Here is a 27,195-nt window from a genome sequence, read left to right on the forward strand (position 1 = left end):
TGGTATGATTCCAGGCAGCTAAGTGAAACAGTGGATAGAACTGAGTTCAAATCCAGCCTTCGATTCTTAAATAGCTTGGAGATTCTGGACTTAATTTCTAGAGCAACTCTTCTTAAATTGTAGTTCACAGTGGTTCACAATTTCATATGGGGTTGCATAATTGAATATGGAGGTCTCAAAAATTTGACAACAGTGAAAGGTATCAAATATTCAGTCAAGATGTAATTCTTTATGTAAAAATAAACAAGCATATCTATTTCATTAGCATAAAAATTTGCTTTCATCTTTAATAAATGGTAAAATTACATGAATAACAAAGAATTTTTAAAAAATAAATTTCTTTATGATTTATTATCAGTAAAATAATAATTTATATGCCTGTTTAATATGCTTGTATATGTATTTTATATTCCTATATACCTAGGGTAGCATAAAAATTTCTTAGGTGAAAAGGGGTCATGAGTGGAAAAAGTTTAAGGAGCCCTGCTATAAGTTAACCCATACCTTAACTATTAAAATCTGCCTCAGTTTTCTCAATTGTAAAATGAGATTAATAATAATATCTTCCTCATAGAGTTTTTGAGTAGATTACATGAGATAATATTTGCAAAGGGCTTAGCCCTGTGCCTTGTACATGGTCAATGCTTAATAAATGCCTGTTTCTCTTCTTCCTTCCTTTAAAGAAAATCAATACACTGACTAGTCAAAGACAGTGAAATATGAGCTTTCCCCCTCAAAAAACCCCCCCCAAAGAACAGAAAGAATTATTTGGCAAACAATAGAGATGAAGGGACATGCACATAGGTTTAAGAAGAGCTGGTAGCAACTGTTGGTTTCTTTTAAACTATGTCAGCAGCTAGGTGGTTTATTTGATGAGATGTTGCAATTGAAGTCAGAAAGACCTGAATTCAAATTTTGCTTCAGATCCTACAGCTGTCTAATCCTGGGCAAGTCATTTAATTTTTCTGACTCAGTTTCCTTCTCTGTAAAGTATAGATGATGATAATAGTACCCATCTCAGAGGTGAGGGGGGTGGTTTATAATTACTGCAAATTATCATAGTTTGTGAGGATCAAATGAAATAATACATGTAAAGTGTTTTCCAACCTTAGAGACTTTCAGTGATGCTAGTCATCATCATTGTAACTTTAAAGCAAGCAGATGCAAGGACACTGGCCTAGCTAAACCCCACTGAATAAATAAATAGTTTTGAGAGAAGGATAAAAGAAACTAAGCATGTGGATTTGAGAATTTCTGCTTCTGTAAACCTGCAGGAGCAGTGTAGTATATTGATTAGATAAATGGTCTCAGAGCCAAGAAGATTTAGGATAAAGCAACATCTCTGACACATCCTGGCATTGTGACCCCTAAGTAAGTTACTTAATGTCCCATTACCCTAAAGTTCAAAGTTGCAAAGAGAAACATATGCATTCACTTTACCAGTGAAATTATAGATCTAGGCTCCTTCTATCTCCATAAGCATACCCAATCCACCAAAATATAAAAAAGGATTTCATTCTTAACAATAAAATACAGACTTTAACTTTTTTATTCTCATATTTAATTTTGTTGTTATTGTTCAGTTGTGTCCATTTGGGGTTTTCTTGACAAAATACTGGGGTGGTTTGATATTTCCTTTTCCAGGAAACTGAGGTAAACAGGATTAACTGACTTGCCTGGAATCACACACCTAATGTGTCTGAAGCTGAATTTGAATACAGGAACATGAATCTTCCTGATTCCAGGCCATCTAACTGCCTAAAAATAGAGTTTAAAAAACAGTTTAAATAAACTCTAGTTTATTGTATCCCATCACTTCTAGAATCACATATAAAATCCTCTCTGTGGCGTTCAAAGCCCTTTTCAATGTATCTCCCTCTGATAGTTCTAGTCTTCTGACATCTTACCCCCATAGATTTTGAGATCCTCCTTCTTGCTGTTCTACATACAAGACAATTCATCTCCCAATTCTGGGTATTTTCACTGACTGTGAAATGTTAATTTCACATGTTAATTCCATGCCTGGAATGCTCTCTCCCCTCCTCTTTATGTTCTGGCCTTCCCAGCTTCCTTTCAGTTCCAGGAAAAATCACATCTTTTAAGAGAAGCTTTTTCCCAATGTTTAATGCGTATTAATGCTAATGCTTATCTTTATTGATTATCTCCAATTCATAGTTATTCTCCCCCTCCTTCACAATCTGACTGAGTTCTTTGAGAAAGGGGATTATTTTTTTGCCTGGCAAAAAGTAGGGGCTTATTAAATGCTTGTTGACCGACTAGACTAACCCCAAAGACACAGACATACAAAATCCTTAAAATAGGTGAAATTAGGTTCCCTCTCTGGAGTCTAATTGGGCTTCCTTTTTACAAGGCTGTGTAGGTCTTCCAGGCCTGCCCTCAGCAAGAAAGATTAATCAACATTTCTGATCTAGCAAGAAAAAAGAAAGAGAAATTCCATTTCATATGACTACAGCAGTATAAAATACTTGGTAATCTACCTGCCAAAACACACATTGGAACTACATAAACACAATTGCAAGAAGATGAAAAGAATGAAGGAAGGAAAACAGAGAGGTGAGCCGAGAATCAGATCTTCTACTTCTCACAAGTAACTTTTGCAGAGAAGAAGAATAAAAGGCAGGACTCTCCATAGCCTTTTCCTCAATTCCAGTCAGTCAAATTGGGACCTGGGAAAGATCTTAACTTAAAGAGGCCAAAATCTCCACCCACTGCCTCAAGGCCATCTCTAGTCATCCTGACCTATATGTTGCCACTGAACCCAGATGGCTCTGGAGGAGAGAGAGAGGCTGGTGACCTTGCACAGTCCTCCCTCACTTAAATACAACTCACTTGCAAGTCATGGTAGCATTTCCCTGACGTCATATCTTCTTTGAGAATGAAGAAAAAGCAACAACCTGAGAAGAGGAAGCAAAGTCATATTATTTGCTTTTGAAGAACCAGATCTGAGGAGGTTATTAGAAATCTCAGCCCACTTGTGAATTCAGGAAGTCTAACCCTTATCAATAGCAGAAAGTCATCCCCAGTCTAGTTACAGGACCGATTATTGCTCCCCATTGACCTTTTCCTGTATCTTTTATTTTGTCTGGAGTAGAGTGGAGGAAGAATATATTTTTATTGCCTTTATCCTCTCTGCTGAATATCTAGAAGGCAATAGGATGTCAATCAAAAATTATGATGGAGCCAAAGATTGCTAAGTAGACTCCTAAAATACTACCTTTGAACCTAGCTGTTGTTAGCCTACAAGACCAGGAGACTTTGTTTCAAAAAGCAGCACCCTTTGCCAAGGATGGATACAGCTGCCAGCCAGCAGGCATATGATACGTGTGTCTCCTGGGTGTGGAGAGGTTCATGAGTCAGGCATTTGGCTTTCATAGACACTCCCAGACACTCAAAGAAAAACGTTGTCAGCAACAGGGTCAGAGAATGTGACTAGTCAATAGAATAGTGAGTCATCCAGAGACAAACATCTAGTTAAGCAATTGCTAAAGTAGTGGATGTAGACTCAGTTGGCTTGGAATCACTGGATGGAAACTTAACCAGGAGGAAACTGAGAAAAATTAAATAGAGCTTACATTGGTATTTTGTTTTGTTTTGTTTTTTAAAGAACTACATGCTAGTAGAAGAGAGCCAGGTGGAGAATAATCTCCAGGGAAATTCTACCAATTCCAACTATTTAGAAATTTAGAAATTTCCAGGCTGAGCAGCCAGAGAAATTATCTAGTACTGTAATTAGAGGGATGGGATAGCTTGTTGGAATTCCTGCTTCTCTGTTAATGCTTGATTTAGACCTGTAGCATTACTGCACAGCTGATCTATTTCTCCTCCCTTCTTATCTGCCTTGTGCTAGATTGATATTACAAGTGTTTGTGTTTGTTTCCATGCCTCTATTGTTGTTTTTTTCTTGAGTCTATATAATTTTTAAAAAGAACAGACATTGAATATTTCAAGAATATTTATTTAGATAGTGTGATATCATGGGAATCAGAGATTCTGGAGTCAAACTTTGGCTCTTCTGTTTACTCTCTATGTGAACTACAATAGGTCATCTCACTTTTGGGGGCTTCAGTTTCCTCATCTTTAAACCCAGGAATTCAACTAGGAGATTTCTAAGCCCCCTTTCAGCTATAACTTCTACTACTAACCACATCAAATGCTTTCTCAATATGATGTGCTATAGAGCAGGGCTTTTTAAACTTTTTCCATTCATGATCCCTTTTTGCCTGAAAAATTTTTATATGACCCTGAGGATGTTAGGTATATAAAATAAGTATACAAATCAAACATTTATGAAAATCGTAATTTTGTGATCCTCACATTTAGTTACTAGACCCCATGTGGGGTCACAAACCATAGTGCAAAAAGCTGCTCTTTAGAGTATGTGACAATAAAATTCTTCATTGGATGAATGTAATAGTTGTAGCATATTTTCATTGAAACCACAGGACATGAGGTTTATAACTTCAGGCCTAGTACAGCACTTTGCACATCTTAAATATTTTTCATACACTATGCTTTGTAAAGGCAGCTAGGTGGCTCAATGACTAGAACTCAATGGACCTGGAGTAAGGAAGACAAGTTCAAAATTGACCTCAGATACTTACTAGCTGTGTGACCCTAGGCATGTCACTTAACCCTATTTGCCTTAGTTTCCACATCTGTAAAATGAGTTGAAGAAAGAAATGTCAGACACTCCAATATTTATGCCAAGAAAACCCCAAATGGAGCCATGAAGAGTCAGACATGACTGGAACAACCCAACAACAACAACATGCTTTGTAAAGCTTAAAGAGCCATTTAAATGTGAGTTATCTTGCAAGAAAATCCTTTGTGTTCATGTCTCAACTACCATTTTGAATTATAAGGTTCATGAGGGGGCAGGGATTATACCTATTCATTTTTGAGCATTTAAAGCTGGACTTGGAATCAGGAAACTCTGATAGGAAGAATTGGCATGAATTTAAACTTGAAAGGATAGTGAAATCTACTTGTAGGGAAATGTATGTCTCAGTAACTCATAGTACCTCACAACTCTGAAGAATACGACTTCCTTTCTGCAGAGAAAACTTACAAAGTTTGTTTCTGGGTGAGGCATCAGTGACAGATAAGTCAAATCCCATGACTTGCTATATGTTGGGCAAGCAATTTTCCTGAGCCTCCATTTCCTCATTGGTATAATAAAGATATTTATACTTTTGTTATTTACCTAACAACATGCTTGTAGAATCAAAGAGTAGGATCACATATATACACCTTGAAAGGACCTAAGACATCTGCTCCAATATCCTTATTTTTACAGATCAAAAAACCAGGATCCCAAAAGACAAAGTGGTATTTCAAGTCACACATATAATCAATAGCAGAAATGGAATTTGGATTTAGTTCCCATGACTCCGAGATCAGCAAAAACTTCCAGTTCTTTCCTCTAAAATGACAGCTGGTTTTTGAGGTTCCTTTTTGTTCTAAATCTATGTGTAAATGTTGTCTTTCTCCCTCTTGACCAACTCTTCCACTTAACATTGGTATTGGCAGAGGGGTGGCTGCTACCCAAGGTTCTAAGGTTGACCCTGTAAGTGGATATTTTCCTAAGAATATGGTTTACAGGACTTCACCAGTGTGCTTCCTTTTTAACAAATATTCAGTACATTTGGGTAGCTTTTTACAAAAGGCATTTACTCAAATGATATAGTGAAAACAATAATGGAGTAATTCCCATCCCTTTAACTCCACCCTCAAAGCTGGTGGCTATTGTCCCCTAAATATATTTATTCCAAAGGGAAAAGTAGACATGGACCTAAAGCACTTATATGAGGAACATAGATAGCCAAGACAACTCATAATTCTGGAAGAGCAAGATCTTTTTTTTTTTTTATTTCTATCTTTGTAAAGTTTACTATGGTGCAAGGTACTGGGAAAGATGAATCACTCTGCTATTGAACTGGGCGTACTCCTTGCCAAGCATGGTATCTCTGTTGGTTGGGTCATTCTACTACTGGGTTGTGTGAGTAAGTCACTTGATTTGATCAACTGTTGGACCTGGGAAGAGGAAAGTCTCTGCTTCTGGACAGAATGCTGCCATATTGGTCTGGGCAGGTTCTGTATCTGGGCTAATTGACTAAGTGGGACCAGTTGCTCAGATGTTGGGCTATTGCTGCCTGGGCTGGGCTTGGTGGAGTGTTCAACCACTTGGCTCTTCAAGCCAAAGGTGTGTGCCAAAATTGTTAGGCCTTTTCTAAGGTATAAAAAGCTTTACTTTATATTCAAAATGGTTTCTCCTTTATATGTCAATATTTCTGTCTTTTGCAAAACTCTTCCATTATTTTTACCTGAAATCCAATTAGATACACCTCTTAAATATTTAAAATGCTTTGCTAAGATGTTATATAAATATTAGTTTTATTATATATTCTTCAGCCCTTAGCACATGCCTTGAGCATAGTAGTTACTCAATAAGTATTTTTGAATTGAAAATTTCCATCTCATTTTTGATATTTCATTAAAATAGTCAAGTTTTATCATTACTATATAATCATTCTATATTTAGTGTTCTTCTGAGTTGTACCTGAACTTTCTGCAATTCCAGGTATTTTTCTCCAGCCCTCTATCTACAAAAAAGGGTCATAGGTAAAGAGATCAGAGCCCATGCTCTTAGGATAATAAGAGAAGGAAATGTAACAAGACATGGCTGTAGAAGACTAGGCCTGTGGCAAGTTGACCCTGGATCTCTTCATTAGTTTCTGAATTATGTTAGTTGCATGGACATTTATACCAATAGTTAAAAATTTAAAATTTCTTAAATGAATTTGTCCACTCTATTCCCTCTAGGAATGATAGTTAGGGAAATTGTTGAGGGGGTAGTGTTCCCAAGATGTTTTGTTTGTCACTGAGATGTTCTCTGCTTCAGATCAGGGGATGTTTTTAACCAGGAGTTTTAACCTGGGAATCAGAGGACAATATGTCCCTGAGAACATTCTTTGGAGCATTCCCCTCATTCAGAGGGTTCCTGCGCCAGAAGTCATGGAACTGCCAGGAGGCAATCAGCCCAACATTGCTGTTGTTGTCACTTCTGCTGGTACAGGGCCAAAGGAAGAAAGGTCTCTTACTCTAACAAGCTATGGGTTCAGCTATATATTATTTAGTCTTTCAAACCCCATTTTTTCTAGACTCCCATTTGAATTTGAAGCTGCAGTGCTTCAGAAGAATCACACTTTCATCAGTGTGGGAAATCCCTCCAATGAGCTAGGTTACAATCCCTTCATTTTTCTTATTAATTGGTTGTATACATTAAAATGTAAGGCATTTGAAGACAGAGATTATTTTTGCTTTTGCTTTTTACCTACCAAAAAATACATGAATGGGGGGAAAATAAAGATCAGATGGTCACAGAGGAATTAGACAATCGATGGGCAACTCACATTGATAGCTTCATCATATCAAAAGAACAGGACAAAGACCTCAATCTTATTAGATAAATTTTTTATGATTAGCTTATGGGAAGACATGAATAAAGTTGCATAGAATAAGTATGCAAGAGTAATGATCTATATCAATCAGTCAATAAATAAAACATTTATTAAACATTTCCTAAGTGCTGGGTACCATGTAAATGCTGAAAATATGAAGAAAAAGGAAAAATAGTCTGCTTTCAAGAAACCTACTTTCTTGTTTGGAAACCTATATTGGTGAGGCTAGGGATATACTGAAGTTTTCAGTGTTGTGCACATAGTAGATGTTTAACATTTTCTGGGTGAATTGACCCCAGATATCACTTGGTCGTAATCTTATTTGATTTTAGTTATAATCGTGTAGAGGCTTCTAATCCAAGCAAGATTTGGTTTGATCTAGCTTTGAGCTCCTTTAGAAATTATAGAGTGCGATCCAGACTCCTGATGTGTGACAGGAACTTTTCTAGTTGACTTCACAAAGAATCCTCTTATGACTGTTCCACAAGGACTTTAAAGCCATGTTCCTTGTTCTTTTTTAGTGGTCTCCATAGATTCATGCCTCTCTGAAGTTTTACTGTCATTATTGGCTTCCTGATCATGAGACAGAACCCCCTTAGCTGATCTCCAGAGTTTTCTCCCTTGGATTTTAGGACTTTTACTTTCCTGAATGTGTCCGTGCTTCTAGAAACCCTAATTCTCTTTTTGACTATTCTGCCCTTTGGGTGAAGGACGACTCCATCTTTTGCCCTGGAATTTATGAGCCTACTGTCTGGGCACAGTGCCACCCAGAGGCCACATACCTCAATGACAGCTGCTACACTTTGGTTTTTTAGTCTGGTTTCTTGTGTACCTTCTTTGTACCTCACTAGACTGAATTTTTCTCTTCCTGGCTTTTCTATTGAATTTCTTATTAAGTTCCTATTTAGAGGATGTCTCTGAGCTGCAGACCATTTACAGAAGACTCAATGAATCTTGATTCCTTTTTAGGGCTCAGATACTAACTATTCATTTTCCCTTCCCCTCCCTCCATTTAATTCAAATGGCATTTATTAAGAGCCTATAATATGCTAGGCATGTTGCTAGACACTGGAGATACAATAGCTAAATAAAAATAACTCCTGCTTTCAAGGACATCATATTATAGATATGAAATATATTTAAAATCTATGCATTTATATAAATATATACTTATTATATATTTACTTATATATTACTACTCTTTATGTGTATATTCTCTTTTCATAAGCATCTTAATCATCCAGAGCCATCTCCAGTTGTCTTAATCTAAATCTGCCCACTATGACCTTACCTAGATTTCTCTCATTCAAATCCAAGTCACTTTCATATCATGGCATCACTTCCCTGATATTGTGGTCCTTTTCTAGTACGAAGGACAAATCACAACAACATATAATAATGTTTTGTTGTACAAAAGTTTGGGAGGGTGAGTGATAATGATAAACCAAAGAAGCAAAGAATACCATTGAAAATAAACAGAGGAAAGCAGAAGGTTTAGTAGCAGACACAGATAAATAAGTAGTGTCCGTGTCATCTTGTCAAATTTGATATCTTTTAAAAAACTGATTACAATAGAGATTTGTGATTCCATATAATTTATTTTTTCTGTTCTGATTTGAATATGTTCATGTTTGTTGACATTTATTAAGAGCTATGCAAGGTCACCTGTCTCCCTTTCCCCTCCAGAGCCATCTGGGTCCAGTGACATTTTTTGTTTTCTTTGCCTTCTTGATTGAGGAATATAACCCAGAACCTCAGAGTTGTTTTAATTCATATTTTTTTTATTAATAGTTTGAAGCATTTTATGTTCATTGTTATCATTTACAATAATAACAGCTAGCATTTGTATAGCACTTAAATTTTGCAAAGTGCTTAATTTTTATTCTCAGAAGAAACCTTGTGGTAGATGTTATTATTATCCCCACTTAATAGATGATGAAACTAGGCAGGCAAAAGTTTAAATGGTTTCCTGAGGTTATGTAACAAGTATCTTTCTGAGACTGGATTTGAACTTGGCTCTTCCTGATTCCTACTGTAGTTCTCTGAAATTTTCCTTTTTTCCTCCCTCCCCCCCCCCCATTCCTCACTCTAATTCCAGGTCAGTGGTCTTTTGTATAATCTAAATTCATAGCCTCAAAGATACAGTATAAATAAGGAACCATATATTTAACAAGTAAGAAACGAGTTATTTTTCCCTGACTAAAAAAATTAAAGGTACCTTACTATAGACTAATCACTGAATATAGCTTGATCTATATTCAGACTTATAGAATTGTAGATTCCAAAACAGTTATTCAGAAGGTGAGCTTTAGAAATTTGCTCAGTATATTTATTTACTTATATTTTTAAAACACCAATAAATCAAGTGAGCTTATCAAACATTTCAGTAAGACTAACTCTACGAATTTTCTATTTCTAGTCATTTTTTGGTACCTAAGTGTATGTCAGTAGGGAAAAAAGTCGCTCAGCTATGGTAGTTTGAATAATTATAAGTCAGCTGCTGTTAACTTTATGTAGAGCAACCTGGTGACACTGGCAAACATTTTAGGCAAGCATGTATCTCTTTATTTTATTTCCTCTTCCCTTTGATACATCCAAAAGTAGAAAGTATTGTATCTGGAGGTTAATGGATCTTCCTCGGTATAAGTCTCTATGAGAAAACCAGATGATTCTATGCTGGGTGAAATTATGGATACATGCATAGATCAGATAGATATATGGCTTCAGGGCTCCCATCTGTCTCTGTGACTGTCTCCTTCCTTAGAATAGAAACTCCTTATTAGGAGGAATTGCTTTATTTTTTGTATTTACATCTCTAGCTCCTAGTAGATTATGTGGGACACAACAGGCACTTATTATTTGCTTGTTTTTTGAATGACTGATTGTGATTCTGGTCACTAGGGGATTGCTGAACTAAGTTACTGCTTTGATTGCATCTATCAGGGAGTTTTGTATGAGTTTAACATGTGTAGTTTTGTTTGAAGAGAACCTTTTAGGCTCTGTATTGCAGAGCCTTGCAGAGCCTCCTGTATTTTTTTGGTGGGGGGGGACTGAGAAGCAGTAAGCATAATGGGATCACTTTTAAATTTCCTTTTTCTTGATTTGTGTACCTTATTTTTCTGTGGAATGAGTATGAACCAAACACTGGAACTTCAGATCCTTACTCAGCAACTAAGGTCCAAGCAAATTAACCAAGCCTGAAAACCACAGGTTACCCCCATTCTTCTTTTACAGGGGAAAGAGAACAAGAGTCAGAGGGGTAATATAATTGAGTGAGAGGGTCACATCATGGAGGAGAGATACCTTGATAAGAAATAATGTTGAGAAGAGACAGGGAAGATAGTATCAAGGATTAACTTTGAATAAAGTGTCAAAAAATAGTAGGAGAAGGAAGGTGAGTTCAGACAAAAGAAGGATAAGTAGTTTTAAGAATGGATCAAATGACCTAGATCATCTCTTCTAGCTGAAAAGCTAAGATCCTGAGCCATGATATGCAACATGAAAATCAATCAACAAATATTTTATTAAGTGTTATAGTACTTTTCAGGCATGGCTTAGGCGATGAGTGTACAAAAACAAAAATAAAATGGTGTCTTCATCAATAAAATAATAGTTATCATTTTATTGGTGAAGAAATAAACACACATATGCAGAATAAATACAAAGTCAGTTTTTTTGAGGGGGAACAAGGGCGCTAAATTTTAAGTAAAATAGGAAAGGTTTCATGTAGAAAGTGGCACTTGAACAAAGTTTTGAAGGAATCTAGTGGTTAATGAGAAGAAAATGCTTTGGATACCTAGAGGAAAATCAGTGCCAAAATATGAATGAAGGAAATAGTGTTTTACAGCAGAGAGACTAGTTGGGGTAAATCTTAGAATTTGGGAAGGGAAAAAAGGAAGAAATATTTTCTTCCTGGGTCAAAATTCTCAATCATATATAGTGTTTGCCATATCCTCTTTTATAAATGAGACATCATATCCAAATGGTATGACATTTTTAGATTTTAGAAATATTATCCATTTACACATTGCAAATCACAATTTTTTTTTTACATTTTCCCCTTCATTGTGAGATTTTTTTCTTCCATTGGATCACTCCAAATATGGTTAATTATAGAATGATGGAAAATTCTTAACACTTATTTTAATTATGCTTTTCTTTGAGAAGGCTCTTTTTAGTGAAACTTCTTAAAGTCATGATGATACTAGAAATTAGGAAATATTATGTGATGATTTAAAAAAGATCTTTACATATATTTCCAGTAAATCCTACTCATTTTTTTAGATAGTGAAATGCTAATTTCACATGAGCAGTCGTTCTTACAGCTTTGAAAAAGTGTATGATTTTATGGACTTTGGTTGGTGTAGATGAATGAAATATGAATGTATATATAGATGAATGATGGAGCCAGATGCATACTTGATTTATATAGTTGTAGTTGTAATGACTGAATGATATTTCTTTACACCCATAATAGTGACTCCTTCATAGGAAATGAGGTTCAAAAATATAAAACAGAGATTGCCACAACTGATTGTATTGAAATGATAAATAATAACTTATTGAAGTCTTTTATGGTACTTCTAGGTCCTTCTTGGATATGCTTTATTTTTTAATAATAAGTTTTAAAATACAAAGTTTTTTTCAACGATAGTTTTCAACATTCACCCTTGTGTTCCAAATTTTTCTCCTTCCCTCCTCCTCTTTTCCTTCTCTAGATAGTAAACCAATATAAGTTAACCGTGTAATTCTTCCAAACATTTCCACATTTATCATGCTGCACAAGAAAAATCAAATAAAAAATAAGAAAAAAGCAAACAAGCCAACAATAACAAAAAGGGTGAAAATACTATGTTGCTGTTGTATATTCTTTATCAGATTATTGGGAATATTTTGCTAATTAAAAATCCTGTCCATTTCAGAATGAAGATCTGTCATATAATCCAGAGGTTCAAAGTGTAAAGGATCTTAGAGGCCATTGACTCCTACCCCATCATTTTTCAGATGGGGAAACTGAAGTGGTTAAGTGACTTGCCCAGACTTAAAGAAAAGATTTTAGTTAAAATCCTGATACTTAATCTCCATATGTCTCTGTTTTCTTGTCTGTGAAATGAGTTAGACACAATAATTTCTAATGCCCCACACAGCTCTAAATATATCAATTTTCTCCACTCCTCTGCCTTAGAACTTCAAAGTCTGACTGAGATGGGTGATTTGTCAATCAGAGCTGCCTGTTCAATCATGATTATACACAATCAAACGTGCTCTTTTATATTGTCAACTACTAGAATCTGTTTTCTACCTCTTTGCCTTTAGCCTGGAAATGTTATTAGAAAGACATTCAAATTTTAAAAAGAAAAATAAATTTCTCTTGGCAGGTATTCCATTGCTGAGAGAAGATGACCATTCGGCCCCTGTGATATCTAGCTCACCAATAAAAAACATTGGAGAGTATGGGGACTTCTCAAGGGAGCAGGAGGAGAAAATCAAAGAAGAACCTTTGACCATCTCAGAATTGGTCTACAACCCAAGTGCCAGCCTGCTTCCCACCCCAGTTGATGAGGATGAGATCGACATGCTCTTTGACTGTTCTTCGAGGCTTGAGTTAGAAAGAGAAGACACTGATTCATTTGAGGATCTAGAAGCGGATGAAAATGCCTTTTTGATGGCTGAGGAAGAGGAACTCAAGGAAGCCCGGAGAGCCCTGACATGGAGCTATGACATTTTGACTGGCAACATCCAACTGAATCCCTTCGTCAAGAGTTTCTCCAGGCTTCTTGTCGTAGGTTTAGGACTGTTACTGTTTGTGTTCCCTCTCCTTCTCGTTCTTTTGGAGTCAGGCATCGATCTGTCCTTCCTTTGTGAAATTCGTCAGACACCAGAGTTTGAGCAGTTCCACTATGAATATTACTGTCCCCTCAAGGAGTGGGTGGCGAGAAAAATAAACTTTATCCTCTACTTGTTGGGTTGCTCATAAAGTTACCATATTTTGTGACTAAGGGCTATGTTCAATACTAGTGATTTTTCTTTCTTTTTCTTTTCTTTTTTTGGAACTGCCTGGCTTTTGGAAAGATCATGGGGCCATTAGCAGGTAGCTCTTTTCATCCATATATAACAGACTGTTCAATTCCTTAAGTTAGCTTTTCATAATTCAATATACTTAAGTAAGTTAGTCAACTAAACCATTATTTTAATTATAGGCCAGAATGGTGGCTATTTAAGTAACCAAAAAGATGTTTATTTTTATTGCATTGTAAGCTTACTGCTTACTTACTATACCATAGAACATTATGTAGAGCTAACTTGTTTTTTTTTTTTTAAAAGTTTGTAGCATTATTAGCTGTAAGGTTTAGGATCGGAATTTTAGTAAAATTGGAGGGAAATATTTTTGAATATACTCCTTAGTGCAACAATCTCTTCTAACCAATGCCTATACAAGCAAAGTTTATGCTGGGTTTTTGTTGTTTTTTTTAAAAATATTTTTATGTGTTCAAAATATTTTGGTAAATTTTTAGCAAAAGAAGTCTTCTGAAGTTCTTTAAGTGTACAGATTGTAAGATTAATGCACAAACGGTACATGGGGAATTTTTTAATGTTTTGGCAGATTTGTTTTTAAAAAAATATTTTTGGCTGGACAATTCTGTAATTTGTTATAACTGCATATGAGATAGCAAACTGTTAGAAGAATGATATAGGAAGTTTAGGAAACAGAAAATAGAATGGGTAATATATCTAATTTAAAAAGTAACAATACCACCTATGAAATATGACAAAAGTTGCTCAGTAATCTGTTTCTGACTATCCTCTATCTAAAGTATAGGGAGACATTATCATTGACAAGATGACCAGTAACCTTCACCTGTGTCCTGTTATCTTCTATCTCAACTGATGCAGCAGAAAGTCACTGGAAGAGAGTGAAAGTGATTCCTAAGAGGGCACTGGCTTTCCAAGCTAATTGTACATTGTGTACATAATAAGAGAGAAAGGGAAGAAGGATTAGAATGTAACCCTCCAAAAGGATTTCTAACTAGGATATGGTAGGTGAGTGGTGATAGCTTAACTTTAAGAAAGTCATGGGAAATGTAGATTATATGATGATTTAAAGGAATGAAGCATGGACTCAGAGCTGATAGAAGTTTGTATTATTATAAATACATTTTAAAAAAACAAAAGGGAGGAAATTTAAGGTAAGTATATTGAAGGTCCCTCATTCTAGTCATGATGATTCTGTGAAACTAACTCCAGGGAGTTACTAGAAGGGTGGGGGTTGCCTGTGTGTGTGTGTGTGTGTGTGTGCACACACACAAAAGAGGGACAAAGGAGGGAGAAAGAGAGATACTTTTCCATATGTGATAGTGGTTACTCTGTAAGATTAGACATGCAGCTTGCAATAACATTTATACAACTCTAATCCTAAATCTGACTTTCAAGTCTAGCTGTGGGCAGACAAGGTCACATGGAGAATATGGAAGAATTGTTATGCATATAATATCATCCCTTTTTTTTTTAATGCAGGATCTTTTACAAGGAAATGTTCTCATGGCCTCATGGAACTATTTTCCTACATAAGGGAGGAAAAAATTGGTTTAGTACCGTTCTTATTAGCGTTTAAACCATGGGTGTGAGGTTTGTTGCCTTACCAGAGAGAATATGTCCCTATTGCAAGGACTATAGTCCTCACAAAGTAAATGGCATAAAATAATTGCATTTGCTTTGTAAAAGACTTCTTTCCCTAAATCCCCATTTTTCATTTTGGAGCTTTTTCTATAATGTGAGCCTCATTTAAAAAGAGGTTGGTTAACTTATGGGCTCTCTGAAACTCTGTTGACCCTTTAAATTTACCATGAGCACATTTTTCAAAATTGCTCTGTAATTTTTTATCTGGGCATATATATATATAGATAAAGATGCCTGGCTTTTGGTGCTAAGAGCCCAATTAGAAGGCTCTGGATGCCTCATTTAGACATCTGATTTTGCAAATTGGATTTGAAAGGTAGCTCATGGAGCCTTTCTTTACTTGGGTCTGAAATAATTTAAATAATTTGAATTAAATTAGCTATGTTAGAATTTATAACCTTAAATTTCAAGGCTACTGTTCATATTGTTTCAGTAATTTATTATGCCTTCTAGTAATATATAAAAATCCAATAATATGATGTACCTTAATTCATTGGTCCTCCAATCTTTCTCCATTTGCTGTCTTTGAGAGTTTTGCAAGTAACAAACTTGGAAAGTAATATTTCATTAATTTATTTTATTTCTTCCTACTTTTTCTTATTGATTCATATTATAAAGGTAGTTGTTAGTCTCTAAAATGACTATGCTTTAGTGAAATCTACTAACTATTTTTTCTTCCCTACCACACTATTATTTAATATCTTACATCCTATTCCTCAGAATATTGATCAATGTTAGGAAGATGTGTTTTAAATAGAAACAAATGCAGATTTAAAAAAATCCAGCTAAATATTTCCTTATTCTTGGGCAGAATCCCATAGTGAACAGATGTATTTGTGAATAGACAGATTGGCTGAGAAATTAAGAATTCAATGAGTTTATATAATGACAAAAAGCTAAGACTGGGATTCTTGAATGTAAAACTTGAGTGATGCTTTCCTTTACCTAGAGCTTTGGAGATAATATTAGGTTTATTGGGGAAATTTTTGTCATCTATTGGCTGATCAAATAAAGACAAGATTATTTCTGGGAATGAATAGTACAAGATGTTGTTGGAGATGAAACGGAAATGTGTGAGTATATGTATAGATCATGTTTTCTATATGTGTGTGTTTATATATATGTCTTTATATGTGTATTTGTACACACAGTAATGATACATATTTCATATACACACAGGTTCTCATTTTAACATGCATGGGCATTTCTGATATTTGTTTGCTTTTCCGTGTAGAAGTTATAGTGAGTTAAACTCACTAAGTATTTAATTTGTTAGTGATAATAATTGTGTAAACATCTGTGGATATATATGTACACACAAGTGAGATATATACATATACACACACAAACAGTTGGCTTCAGTGTTAATGAAAGTTGGATCATAAAGAATTTGTAGGTTAAGTGTTGTGTATTTCTGTCTGTGCTTTGAACTATCTTGTAAAATGTTATGTATTTGGAATATATTTTGTGGTTTGTCTGATATTTATAAACACAGCTCTGGGAAGAATAAACTATGGATTGTTGATTACGTCATTGAATTACTAAAGAACTGGGGGGAGGGAAGTACCTGTGATTTGAGCCTTATCTTTGTACAGAGAATTTCACATTTCTGTCTCAACATGGAGATTGTTTTGTATGTCAATATGGTGGCAGGATTCCCTAATAAAACTACTCTGGGAAAAAACAAACAATCAAAGGCCTCTCTATTGTGATATTGTTAAGGATGTGGGATAAGACGTTTTCTCTCAGTAACTCCTGATACTTTCTTCTCATGAGAGAGGAAAAATATCTATAAGAGATTTTTTTGAATTTGGGCAGTTTTGAATGTGTTATTAGGAAGATATTAGAAAATATACCCTTTGGGATTATCTGTCAAATAGTATCTTCTTCTTCTGGCATTCTCTACCTTTAATGTTTTACTCTACACTGAGGCTTCTTAAGCTTTTTCCACTTGTGACCCCTTTTTGCCCAATAAATTTTATATGACCCTGGGTATATAGGTATATATATATATATATATAATATGTATACAAATAAAATATTTACTGATAATAATACTGATAATAAATTTCAAGATTCCCACATTCAATTATAAGACCCTATATGGAGTCATGAACCACAGTTTAAGAATCTGAGCTCTCTTCCACTTTCCCCCTCCCCACTGCAACACTGAAGATATACTGCCTAAATTTCTCTCCAGCCACCCATTTTTAAAGTTTCTTTTTTTGGTTCTTCTGATTATTTTAACTTCTGCATCAAAAAAGTCTCTAGTTGATTTAAAGAGTATGCCTCTAATCCAGGGATTCTTAACCTGGAATCAGTGAACTTTCTAAAAATATTTTGATAATTATCCCAATAGTTAATTTTGTGCTCAACCTGAAGGTCCATAAACTTCAACAGACTGCCAGCAGAAACCATGACAGAAAAAAAGGTTGAACACCCCTTCTCTAGTCAAAGATCCTATGTCTAACACCCCTTCTCTAGTCAAAGATGCTATGTCTTTTGATGTCTTGTGACTTCTAATAATTGCCATTCATGGGGTAGTTAGGTAACATGGTGGATAAACACTGGCCCTATAGTCAGGAGGACTTGATTTCAAATCCAGACACTTGACTATTAACTAGCTGAGTGACCTTGGGCTTTAATCCCAATTGCCTTGCAAAAATAAAGCAAAACAAAATAATCTCTATTCATGATTATATATATATATATATATATATATATATATTTTCCTTGTTTGCATTTACAGGATATATTTTTAAATTGATTGGGGTGTCAGTATTACACGTAATATACTTTACCTAAGAAATGAGTTCTTGAATGGTTAAATTTGTCCTTTCATATTTGGTGAGCAACGCCTCATACCTAGAAATGAATGAAATATAGTCCTGGTTGTTAGCTTATAATTTAGGAGAAAAATTAAAATATGCACTAGTTACCAAAACTATTTGTTCTAAGGGCCACATGAGAGATTTGAACAAAATATTCCTAAGAATTCAGAGGGGCAAAATTCACTTCCAGCTGAAAGAATCAAGAGAGGTTTCATAAAGAAAGCTGAACTTAAGTTGAACCTTAAATGGATAAAAATTCCAGAAGTGGAGATAGTATAAGTCATCACAGATAAGGGAAATAGCATAAACCAAGAACTGAAGAACTTGGAAAATTAAAAAAAAAAACAAGCAATTAATTAAGAAACTATTATTAAACACTTTCTCTTGTACCAGAGCTGTGCTTGTATTAGGAAGACCAGGAAAAAGAAAAAAAAATCTCTGCCCTCAATGAGCATATAGGTGATAAATAATCCGATTTTATTGGACTATTGGTTATACAAGGTATCACAAAAGTCTTAGTGCGCTTGAACTATTAGACTTTTAAGACTTTTAGGTTACTCTGTATATAAGAGACAGTGTGAGATACAGCCCCATTCAAAGGATGAAAAAATTCTTTATCAGGGGGCATAGATCTACCCATGCACTATAAATTGATGTTCCTATGCACTTAAAATTTTTTTTAATTAAAAGTTTTTATTAAAGCTCTTTATTTTCAAAACATATGCACAAGAAGTCACCCTTGTAAAATCTTGTGTTCCAAATTTTTTTTCCTCCCTCCACTCCCACTCTACTCTCTCCTCTAGATGTTAAACATAAAATAAATGTTAAACATTGCATTAACTTAAAAAAAATCTAGGCATATTTGTGTTACTTCTGAGAACTCAATGCCTGTAACAGCTATTGTGCCTCCTCTGTATTTAAAAACTCTTTGAACATAGGCTTTAGATCAGATGGGCAAGGATCTAATCACCCTCTGATGCTGGATTTTACCTAACTGTTACATCACACCTTTGATTTTTTTCAGCTAATCTCAGAATATTACAGAATTTTCACATGACAGAAATAATTTATCAGCGAGGATAATACATTTCTGGAGATTAATATATGTAATAAATGCTGAGCTTATATAAGCTTTAAGGTTTTTGAATATTATTTCAATTCTGACAATAGGCCTGTGATGCTGGCATTAATTACCAGCATTATGTCTGTTTTATCATCTCGAAGCTTAGGCTGAGGTTCAGTGGCTTCCCAAGGTCACACAACTATTGGCAGAACTGAAATTCATAGGATCTTAGGGGTAGAAAGACCTTTGAAGTCATTTTTATGGGTGAGAAAACTGAAAAACCAGATTGTTAAAGATGCATAGATAGTAAATGGCAAAGCTGGATTTCAATACCATTTCTTCTGAGTCTTTCCATTCTACCACACTGCCTCAAATTCAGGTCTTTTAATTGCAAGAACAAGGAGCTTTCTAGTATGTAAACTACATTGCCTCTGCGCATAAGATCATGATAAGCATTGAAAGAACCTTAGAAATCACTGAATTCTCTTGTCAGATTTTATAGATGAGGAAACTGGGAGTTTAAAGAACTTGTTCATAGGTTGTCTCACAGGTAGTACTTGGAAAAGCACGTATTCAAACTTGGGTTTTAAATGTCTATAAATCCAGCATCCTTGGGTTCTTTTGTCTTCCTGAAGTTTAGCAAATGTGTGCCTTAATGTGATTGTCATTTCCCTCCCTCCAAAATGTGCCATCTCCCTCTATGCTTCTGGAAAGTATCAAAAGGGAAAAAGTGATATGGGTTACTTTTAACTAATGTATCCTTTTGCTGCTGTAAAGGAATGGTGTCAGGGAGAACAATAGGCAAGCAACATGCTTAGAATAGACTCGGTCTTCAGAGTACATTAGCAAAAATCACGAAGTGACTTGATAGTCTTTTATCTTCTTACTGGACTGACAGATTGTGTCTTTGTCTTCCAGTGGGAATAGTAACTGCTATGCTGTCCGAAAAATTTCACACAGCTGCTCTAATGAAATTGCAGATCATTATTTTATGGGAGCTATTAAAGTCCTTTTGTCTCTCTTCCCAAATTGATGTCTGCCAGACCTTGCAGTTTTTCTTTATTAACCTTCATTCTGAAGGGGAGGAAGTAACTAAGATAATTGCTCTTCACCATTTTAGGGAAATTGGAAAATGAAAATACTGACCATCCATGAAATAAATCATGTTACTACTTTATTTAAATACAGTGATATCAGAGAGATGCAAAATCCCTGACCCAGTAACTTATACATTTATATCCATAATCAATGGCACAAAATTATAGGAGTCAGGAGAGCTAACAGTCCCAGCTCCAACCATTTACTGACTATAAGACTTTAAGGCTGTGGTTAGCACATAGTAGGTGCTTATAATAAAAGTTTATTGATTGAATGATTGAGTTAACTCTTCTGAGTCTCATCAGTAAAATAGTGCTATGCTGTGCTTTCTATCCCTTAGGGATGTTGTGAAGATCAAAGGAGATAGATGGTGAATTTATAGCACTGCATAAAGCACTATGCAAATGAGAACCTTCTTTGTAGGAATGTCTTCACTGAGTCAGATAGTAAGTACTTTAGTTACTCAGAGCTCAGAAAGGTTCATTAACTTATGGCTTACTGCAGCTGAAGGGTAGAAAGAGGTGGGTTTTGAAATCAGTGGATCATAGCATTAGAGTGGAAGGAATTTAGAGGCTATCTCGTCTGAATTTTCCCTTCCATTTTACAGTTGAGGAAACTGAGACCTAGGGAGATAAAATTAGCTCACAGTTACAAAAATAGAAAACCTGAGAGGTAGGATTTGAATGTAGATTTTCAAATTCCAGAGATAATGTTTATAATAAGATTCATTATGTGCAAAAATATTAATTTCCCATTTTGTCAAAAACAGTGTTTTAGGGATAAGAGATAAAAAGACAAAAAAAAGGCTTTTAATAAGCCTTACCCTCAAGGAGCTTAGGGTTTACTAGGGGTGGGGTGGGAATAACAGGTACAAAAGTAAATAAATAAAAAGAAGCAATCTTATTTCAGAAAAGATAAAGTGAAAATAGCTGAAGGAAATGAAATTCATGAAATTCTAATTTTAAGTCTTAATACTCCATCCATTTACCATGTTGGTTTTTGAGGCATTATTATTTAAGAAATGGAGCTTGGCCTAGTGAGGAGAGATCTGACTGTGAGAGACAGAATGACCAGAGTTCAAATTTAGCCTCTGACACATATTGTCTGTATTATCCTAGACAAGTCACTTAACCTTCTCAGGAGTTTTTCAAGTACTTTTCTGTTGCTTACAGATCTTCATTGATAGTTTCTTTACCAGAGAGTTTTCTATACCAATGAAATCATAGGCCCAATAATAGCAATAATGATAAATGTTTATTAAAAACCTACATTAGAGGGGTCTAATCTAGTAATAACCAAGATGGATACTGTTTCCATGCCACTGACTTTTCTCCATTTCCAAATTCAAAACGGTCAAAAACAGTTTTTCTGTGCTCACACTTATGTCTCCATGCCAGAGGAAAAAGACCATGAAAAGGAGGGCTCCAGAACCCAGAAGAAACAGTCTTTAATATTTTCTTGTATCCCTTCTTTTCCTCTCCCTGAAATGAACCTCGAGTCTTCCTAAAGGATATAGCATGAATTATTCCTGGATGGCCGAGGATACAAACCCTGATCTTGGGAATGATGACCTTGCTTAACAAATCAAGTTTTTAGGGCCTAGAAAACCTACTTCGGGGGGGTGTAGTAAGGCTTCCCAGGGAAGATGACCTATACCAATCTGTAAAATTAGGAGCTGAATTTGATCAAAAGTTTTTTTTTAATCTTTTCTGGGTTTTGAACTTCTTGGAGAGTCTGATGAAGCCTCAAATACATTTTTAAATGCATAAAATAAAATATATCAGATTATAAAGAAAATAAAAAGTAAAAATAAGATGATCCTGTTCCTATCTAAGTTCACAGATCCCCTGAAATTTATCCACAGACTCTGTGGATCCGAAGTTAAAAACTTCTGACAGGATCTCTAAGGATCTTCCAGTCCTAAATTTTATACTCACTCCAGTCACCAGGAGCTATCCCTGGTGCTAACTAATATCCCTGTTACCAGATTTTGCCTTATCTCCTCGATTATATCTATCCCTTTAATCAAGCTTTAATTCACTGGGATGACTTTTTATATATCCATCCCATATTGGTATTATAAGATTATAGAATGCAGGAATGGTCTAACTCACCTAACAGGATAGTTAACACTGTCACAAGATAAACTATGGGCACCTTCTTACATAATATTTAGAACCTCCAGCCAGTCTTATCTATTACTGTCAGAGTTAAGAGGGGTTCAAGGCTAAGGATCAAGGGTTGGGGCTACTATTAGGACTTTCATCTATAATGGATATTTAGAAGTATAATGGATAAATAGAAGTAGCCCAAGAACCTAATATTTATGTATGAGATTATTTTTATTTTTTATTAAAGCTTTTTATTTTCAAAATATGTCCATGGATAATTTTTCAACACTGACTCTGCAAAACCTTGTGTTCCAATTTTACCCCTCTTCTTCCCTCTCCCTCCCCTAGATGGCAAGTAATCCAATGTATGTTAAACATGATAAAATATAACATTAAATCCAATATATGTATATATATTTATACAATTATTTTGTTGCACAAGAAAAATAAGATCAAAAAGGAAAAAATGAGAAAGAAAATAAAATGCAAGCAAACAACAAAAAGAGTAAAAATGCTATGTTGTGATCCACACGCAGTTCCCACAGTCCTTTCTCTTCAGATGGCTCTCTTCATCATAAAATCATTGGAACTGGCCTGAATCATCTCATTGTTGAAGAGAGCCACATCTACCAGAATTGATCATTGTATAATCATCTTGTTGCCCCGTACAATGATCCCTAGTTCTGTTCATGTCACTTAGCATCAGTTCATCTAAGTATCTCCAGGTATCTCTGAAATATCCTGCTGATTGTTTCTTATAAAACAATAATATTCCATAATATTCATATACCATAACTTACTAAGATTCTCCAAACTGATGGGCATCCACTCAGTTTCTGGTTTCTTGACACTACAAAAAGGGCTGTCACAAACATTTTTACACATATGGTCCCTTTTCCTTTAAGATCTCTTTGGGATATAGGTCCAATAGAGACACTGTTGAATCAAAGGTATGCACATTTTTATAGACCTTTGGACATGGTTCCAAATTGCTCTGCAGAATAGTTGGATCAGTTCACAATTCCACCAACAATGTATTAGTATCCCAATTTTCCCACATGCTGTCCAATATTCATTATTTTTTCCTGTCATCTTAGCCAATCTGAGAGGTATGTAGTGGTACCTCAGAGTTGTCTTAATTTGCATTCTCTGATCTTTAGAGCATATTTTCATATGACTAGAAATGGTTTTAGTTTCTTCATCTGAAAATGGTCTGTTCATTTTACTCATTTGAATATTAGCTATATAACTCTGGAAAAGTCACTTAATCCTATTTGCCTCAGTTTTGTCATCTGTAAAGCTGGAAAAGAAAATAGCAAAACCATTCTAATATCATTGCCAAAAAGAAACCAAACGGGGCCATGAAAAGTCAGAAATGACTGAACAACAGCAAAAAAAAACTTCAACTTTCAAACAGCTCAACATCGAAATAGACAACTAGCTATTGTTGGTGTTCTTTGTTTTCTAAGAAGACCATGATATTACAAAAGTGATGCTATGTTTACAAGTGAATTGTATTTAAGAGAGAGAAGATTGTGTAAACTCTGTTGACTGCTGGGAAGAGCAGCAATCAGCAAAAATATTAATCAGAAATGGGGGACAGGGGCAGCTAGGTGGTTCAGTAAATAGAGCACCAGCCTCAGAGTCAGTAGCACCTGAGTTCAAATCTGTTCTCAGACTCTTAACCAGATATACGACCTAGGCAAGTCATTTAACTCCAATTGCCTCCCAGAACAAAGAGAAATGGATAAGGATAAAGGGAAGAAAGGGTACTGGGTTGTGAATATATGCATTCAATGTTTCATGTGACCTCCATAACAGAACTCCAAAGAAGACATGGTAGAAGGTAATAACTTTGAAAATCAATTTGGGGTTTGAAAACTACAAATGAATGATTGGACACTGAAGAACTTCACATCATCTAATCAATGATGAAAAGATTATGATGGGTAATAACTTCTTCTTCCTATTTTTGCGAGTTTGTCTCTGCCTTTCTGTGCTCCTCTTCTGTTCCCACACTCCTCAACCAAATCTGTTCCTAAGGAAGATGGGAAATATTTTGTCAGAAGTCCAATTTTTGTTAAATAATTGATACATAGGATTATGACATAATGATTGAAGCTATTATGGGCAGCTAGGTAATTCAGTGGTAAGATTACTGGGCTTGAAGTCAACTCTGAGTTAAAATTTGATATTTACTAGTTGTGTGATCCTGGGCAAGTTACTTACAATCTTCATCTAAAATAAGGAGAATGGACCCAGGAGCTTTTAGGATCCCTTCCAGTTCTAAATCTATGATGCCAGGATGTTTTCCAAAGTAGCATTCATACACAATTACAGTTAAAACAACAGTAGAAAAATAGTCTGTCTTCTGAGGTAGAAAGTAGCTCTTCATGAAGGGCTTCAGATAAAAGTCGCCTGATAACTCATCAGAGATAAGTTAGAGGAGATTCTTGTTGAGTTGAGTTGGATGGATCAAATAAAATGGTGGCCAAAATCTCTTCTAAATTAGATTCTGGGAGCCACATGTTAAACCAAATGGCTTTGGAGGGTCCATCTGAATATTCATGTTGCTCATTTACTTAACTTTTATTCAAATGATTGCAACTTCAGAATTAGTACAGATTTCAAATTATAACTCCAGAGGATGAAGCCACTAAAAAGGTCATTCAGGCCAATGAATCAGCTTCATAAAAATTAAAATAAATGACAAAGAAGCATGCTTTGTATTTTTAATACTTAGAACAATTATTTTTCCTCTTCTCCATTCAAAGTTTGTTCCTTTGTTTTTATACTTTCCTAGGATTTTAACTGCTGTTAAAAAAAAGTTTGATTGATGCATTTAAGAAATATGGCATATATTTACAGATTTCTTCCACTTCCTGAGAAGTCTTTCAAGATAAAAACCATTAAGTAAATCTTACAATATAATGAACTTATCTGAGAGCATATGAAGCATTTTACATTTTTTCTTTTTCTTTTTTCCTAATGGAGTGAGAGGGACAGGAAAAATAGATTGCTGGGAACTTCTTTCCACATTGACACATTTATTGCTATATGGAGACAGCAGACAGCTTAATCTAATGATTATGTAATAATAGAGATCATAGCCAAGATTGTCAATTGGGTTTTGTTGAATAGAAACATTTTCTGTTTTACATTGTATTTTCCTCTTTCAATGATTAAATTCATTAAGTTAATGCTGGAAGTGTGATGGATTTTTTTTTTGTTTATAAAAAAATGAATTTGATTGATAGCTCCAAGGGAATTATATCCTTCATCTTACATGGCCAGAGTCACTTTAGATGAAACTAAAGATGCCCTCAAATATGATCTAAGTGTTGATGATCATTTTTCCATGTGAGGAAAGGGAAAATGGAATTGTGGCTGAAAGAGAGAACAATCTTCAGAATCAGGACGACTTGAATTTAAGTCTGCTCTCTTTGAGTACTGGCCATGCCATCATGGGTAAGTGACTTTACCTCATAGTTCCCCAGGCAACTTTAAGAGTATAAGTTTCAAAGTTACTGCTAATTACTGGTAGAGGGCATTTAGTCAACTGGAGTTGCTTAAACCAGTAAAATCTCATATGCAGAAAACATACCCACATAGAAATAAAACCTGTGTTTTAGGGGGACAATAGAGGTAGGAGGCACATTTCATAAACAAAACAAAGTTTCTCAGAGAATATCTTTTCACTTGATAGTTCATTTACTTTCCAAATTTGTGGTCACATTGGGAAATTTCCCCCAAGTATAACTGAGCCTTTCTCTTACTAAAAATTTAGCAAAGCTCCATTGAGTTTACAAGCAGTGTTGGAAAAGACTATTTGAAATAAAGATTGATGAACCCTTTAATAAAGTGACTTAGATATTCATTCATTGTTAGTCATTCAAAGAATATTTACTGGATGGAATGGAAAAGCATTTATCAAGTCCAGGGATACATAGAGGAAAAATAAGACAATCATTGGTCTCAGGGAATTCACATTCTAATTGGAAGAACAACACATGGAAAAAATTCAATTTCAAGGAGAATAGAAAGTACCAACAGGGGTACTTTTGAGGTACTAGCAAATCAACTGACAACGCTCAGAGGTCCAGAGGGTATAACAACATGACAGTTGGGAAGACATGGTGGAGTTCATGATTTCCAGTTGCTCTAAATGTCTTGAACAACCATATCATTGGTCCTATCTGACTGCTCTGATGGGGTCTGAGCAGTCTGGCATTTTCAGGGGGAGTATTACAGTAAAATCAAGGGCAAATTTCCTTTGCTAAGGGAGCTTGTATTGTATCATCATCGTATATTGTATTGCTCTTTCAAGAGGACAAGTAAAGACAGCCAATAGTAAAGGTCCTGGATCACCCTCTCCTATATCAAGGAACCTTAAGGAATTCAGAAAAGTTGGGGAGAAGAAATAACTATAACTCAAATTTATGATCCTCTATCATTTTAGCCTTGGAATGATTCTTATTTTCTCTTCTACATTCAAATGACTCAATGGAGTGAAAAAGGGATTCCCAGAATTATTAGTCATATATTGACATACTTCTAAAGGCTTTCCTCTTCATCTGTCCAATACTTTTCACATATTTTTACCCTTGAGGATAGTTTCAGAATTTGAGGAGAGTTCTACAATGAAGATTCTTGAGGATTGATGAAGACTCATAAAAAAGACTCATAAAAAGTGATGGGCCTCTAAGGGAAGGAAGGATGAAAGTGATCTTGAAGTATAGGGATTAGGGAAGCAAAAGTGAAGTAAACAAGATTTTAAAATTTGTCCCAGTTTTAGTAGTGATATCTGTATTAAATCTAATCAAATAAGAGAACTTTTGAAAGTTCCCAATCATTGGAATTGTCATCACAACAAGAATTTATGATAATCATCATCTTTACAGCTCACATAAATCTGGCCTTAATCTGGCCTCTGT

The 27,195-nt window shown here is 35.1% G+C and overlaps 1 protein-coding gene across 2 annotated transcripts in view; it reads left to right on the forward strand.

Moving 5' to 3' along the window:
- The window catches only part of FRMD3 (FERM domain containing 3), a 151,152-nt gene extending 134,466 nt beyond the window's left edge, over positions 1-16,686 (forward strand). For both annotated transcript variants that reach the window (XM_023497683.2, XM_031945480.1), the window contains one exon: positions 12,860-16,686. In XM_023497683.2, coding sequence (XP_023353451.1) covers positions 12,860-13,458 — 599 coding nt within the window. In that variant the 3' untranslated portion in view covers positions 13,459-16,686. The remainder of the gene's footprint in view (positions 1-12,859) is intronic.
- The last annotated feature ends 10,509 nt before the right edge of the window (positions 16,687-27,195 follow it).

The sequence above is a fragment of the Sarcophilus harrisii genome, chromosome 1 (genome assembly GCF_902635505.1).
Source record: "Sarcophilus harrisii chromosome 1, mSarHar1.11, whole genome shotgun sequence".
NCBI classification, from domain to species: domain Eukaryota; kingdom Metazoa; phylum Chordata; class Mammalia; order Dasyuromorphia; family Dasyuridae; genus Sarcophilus; species Sarcophilus harrisii.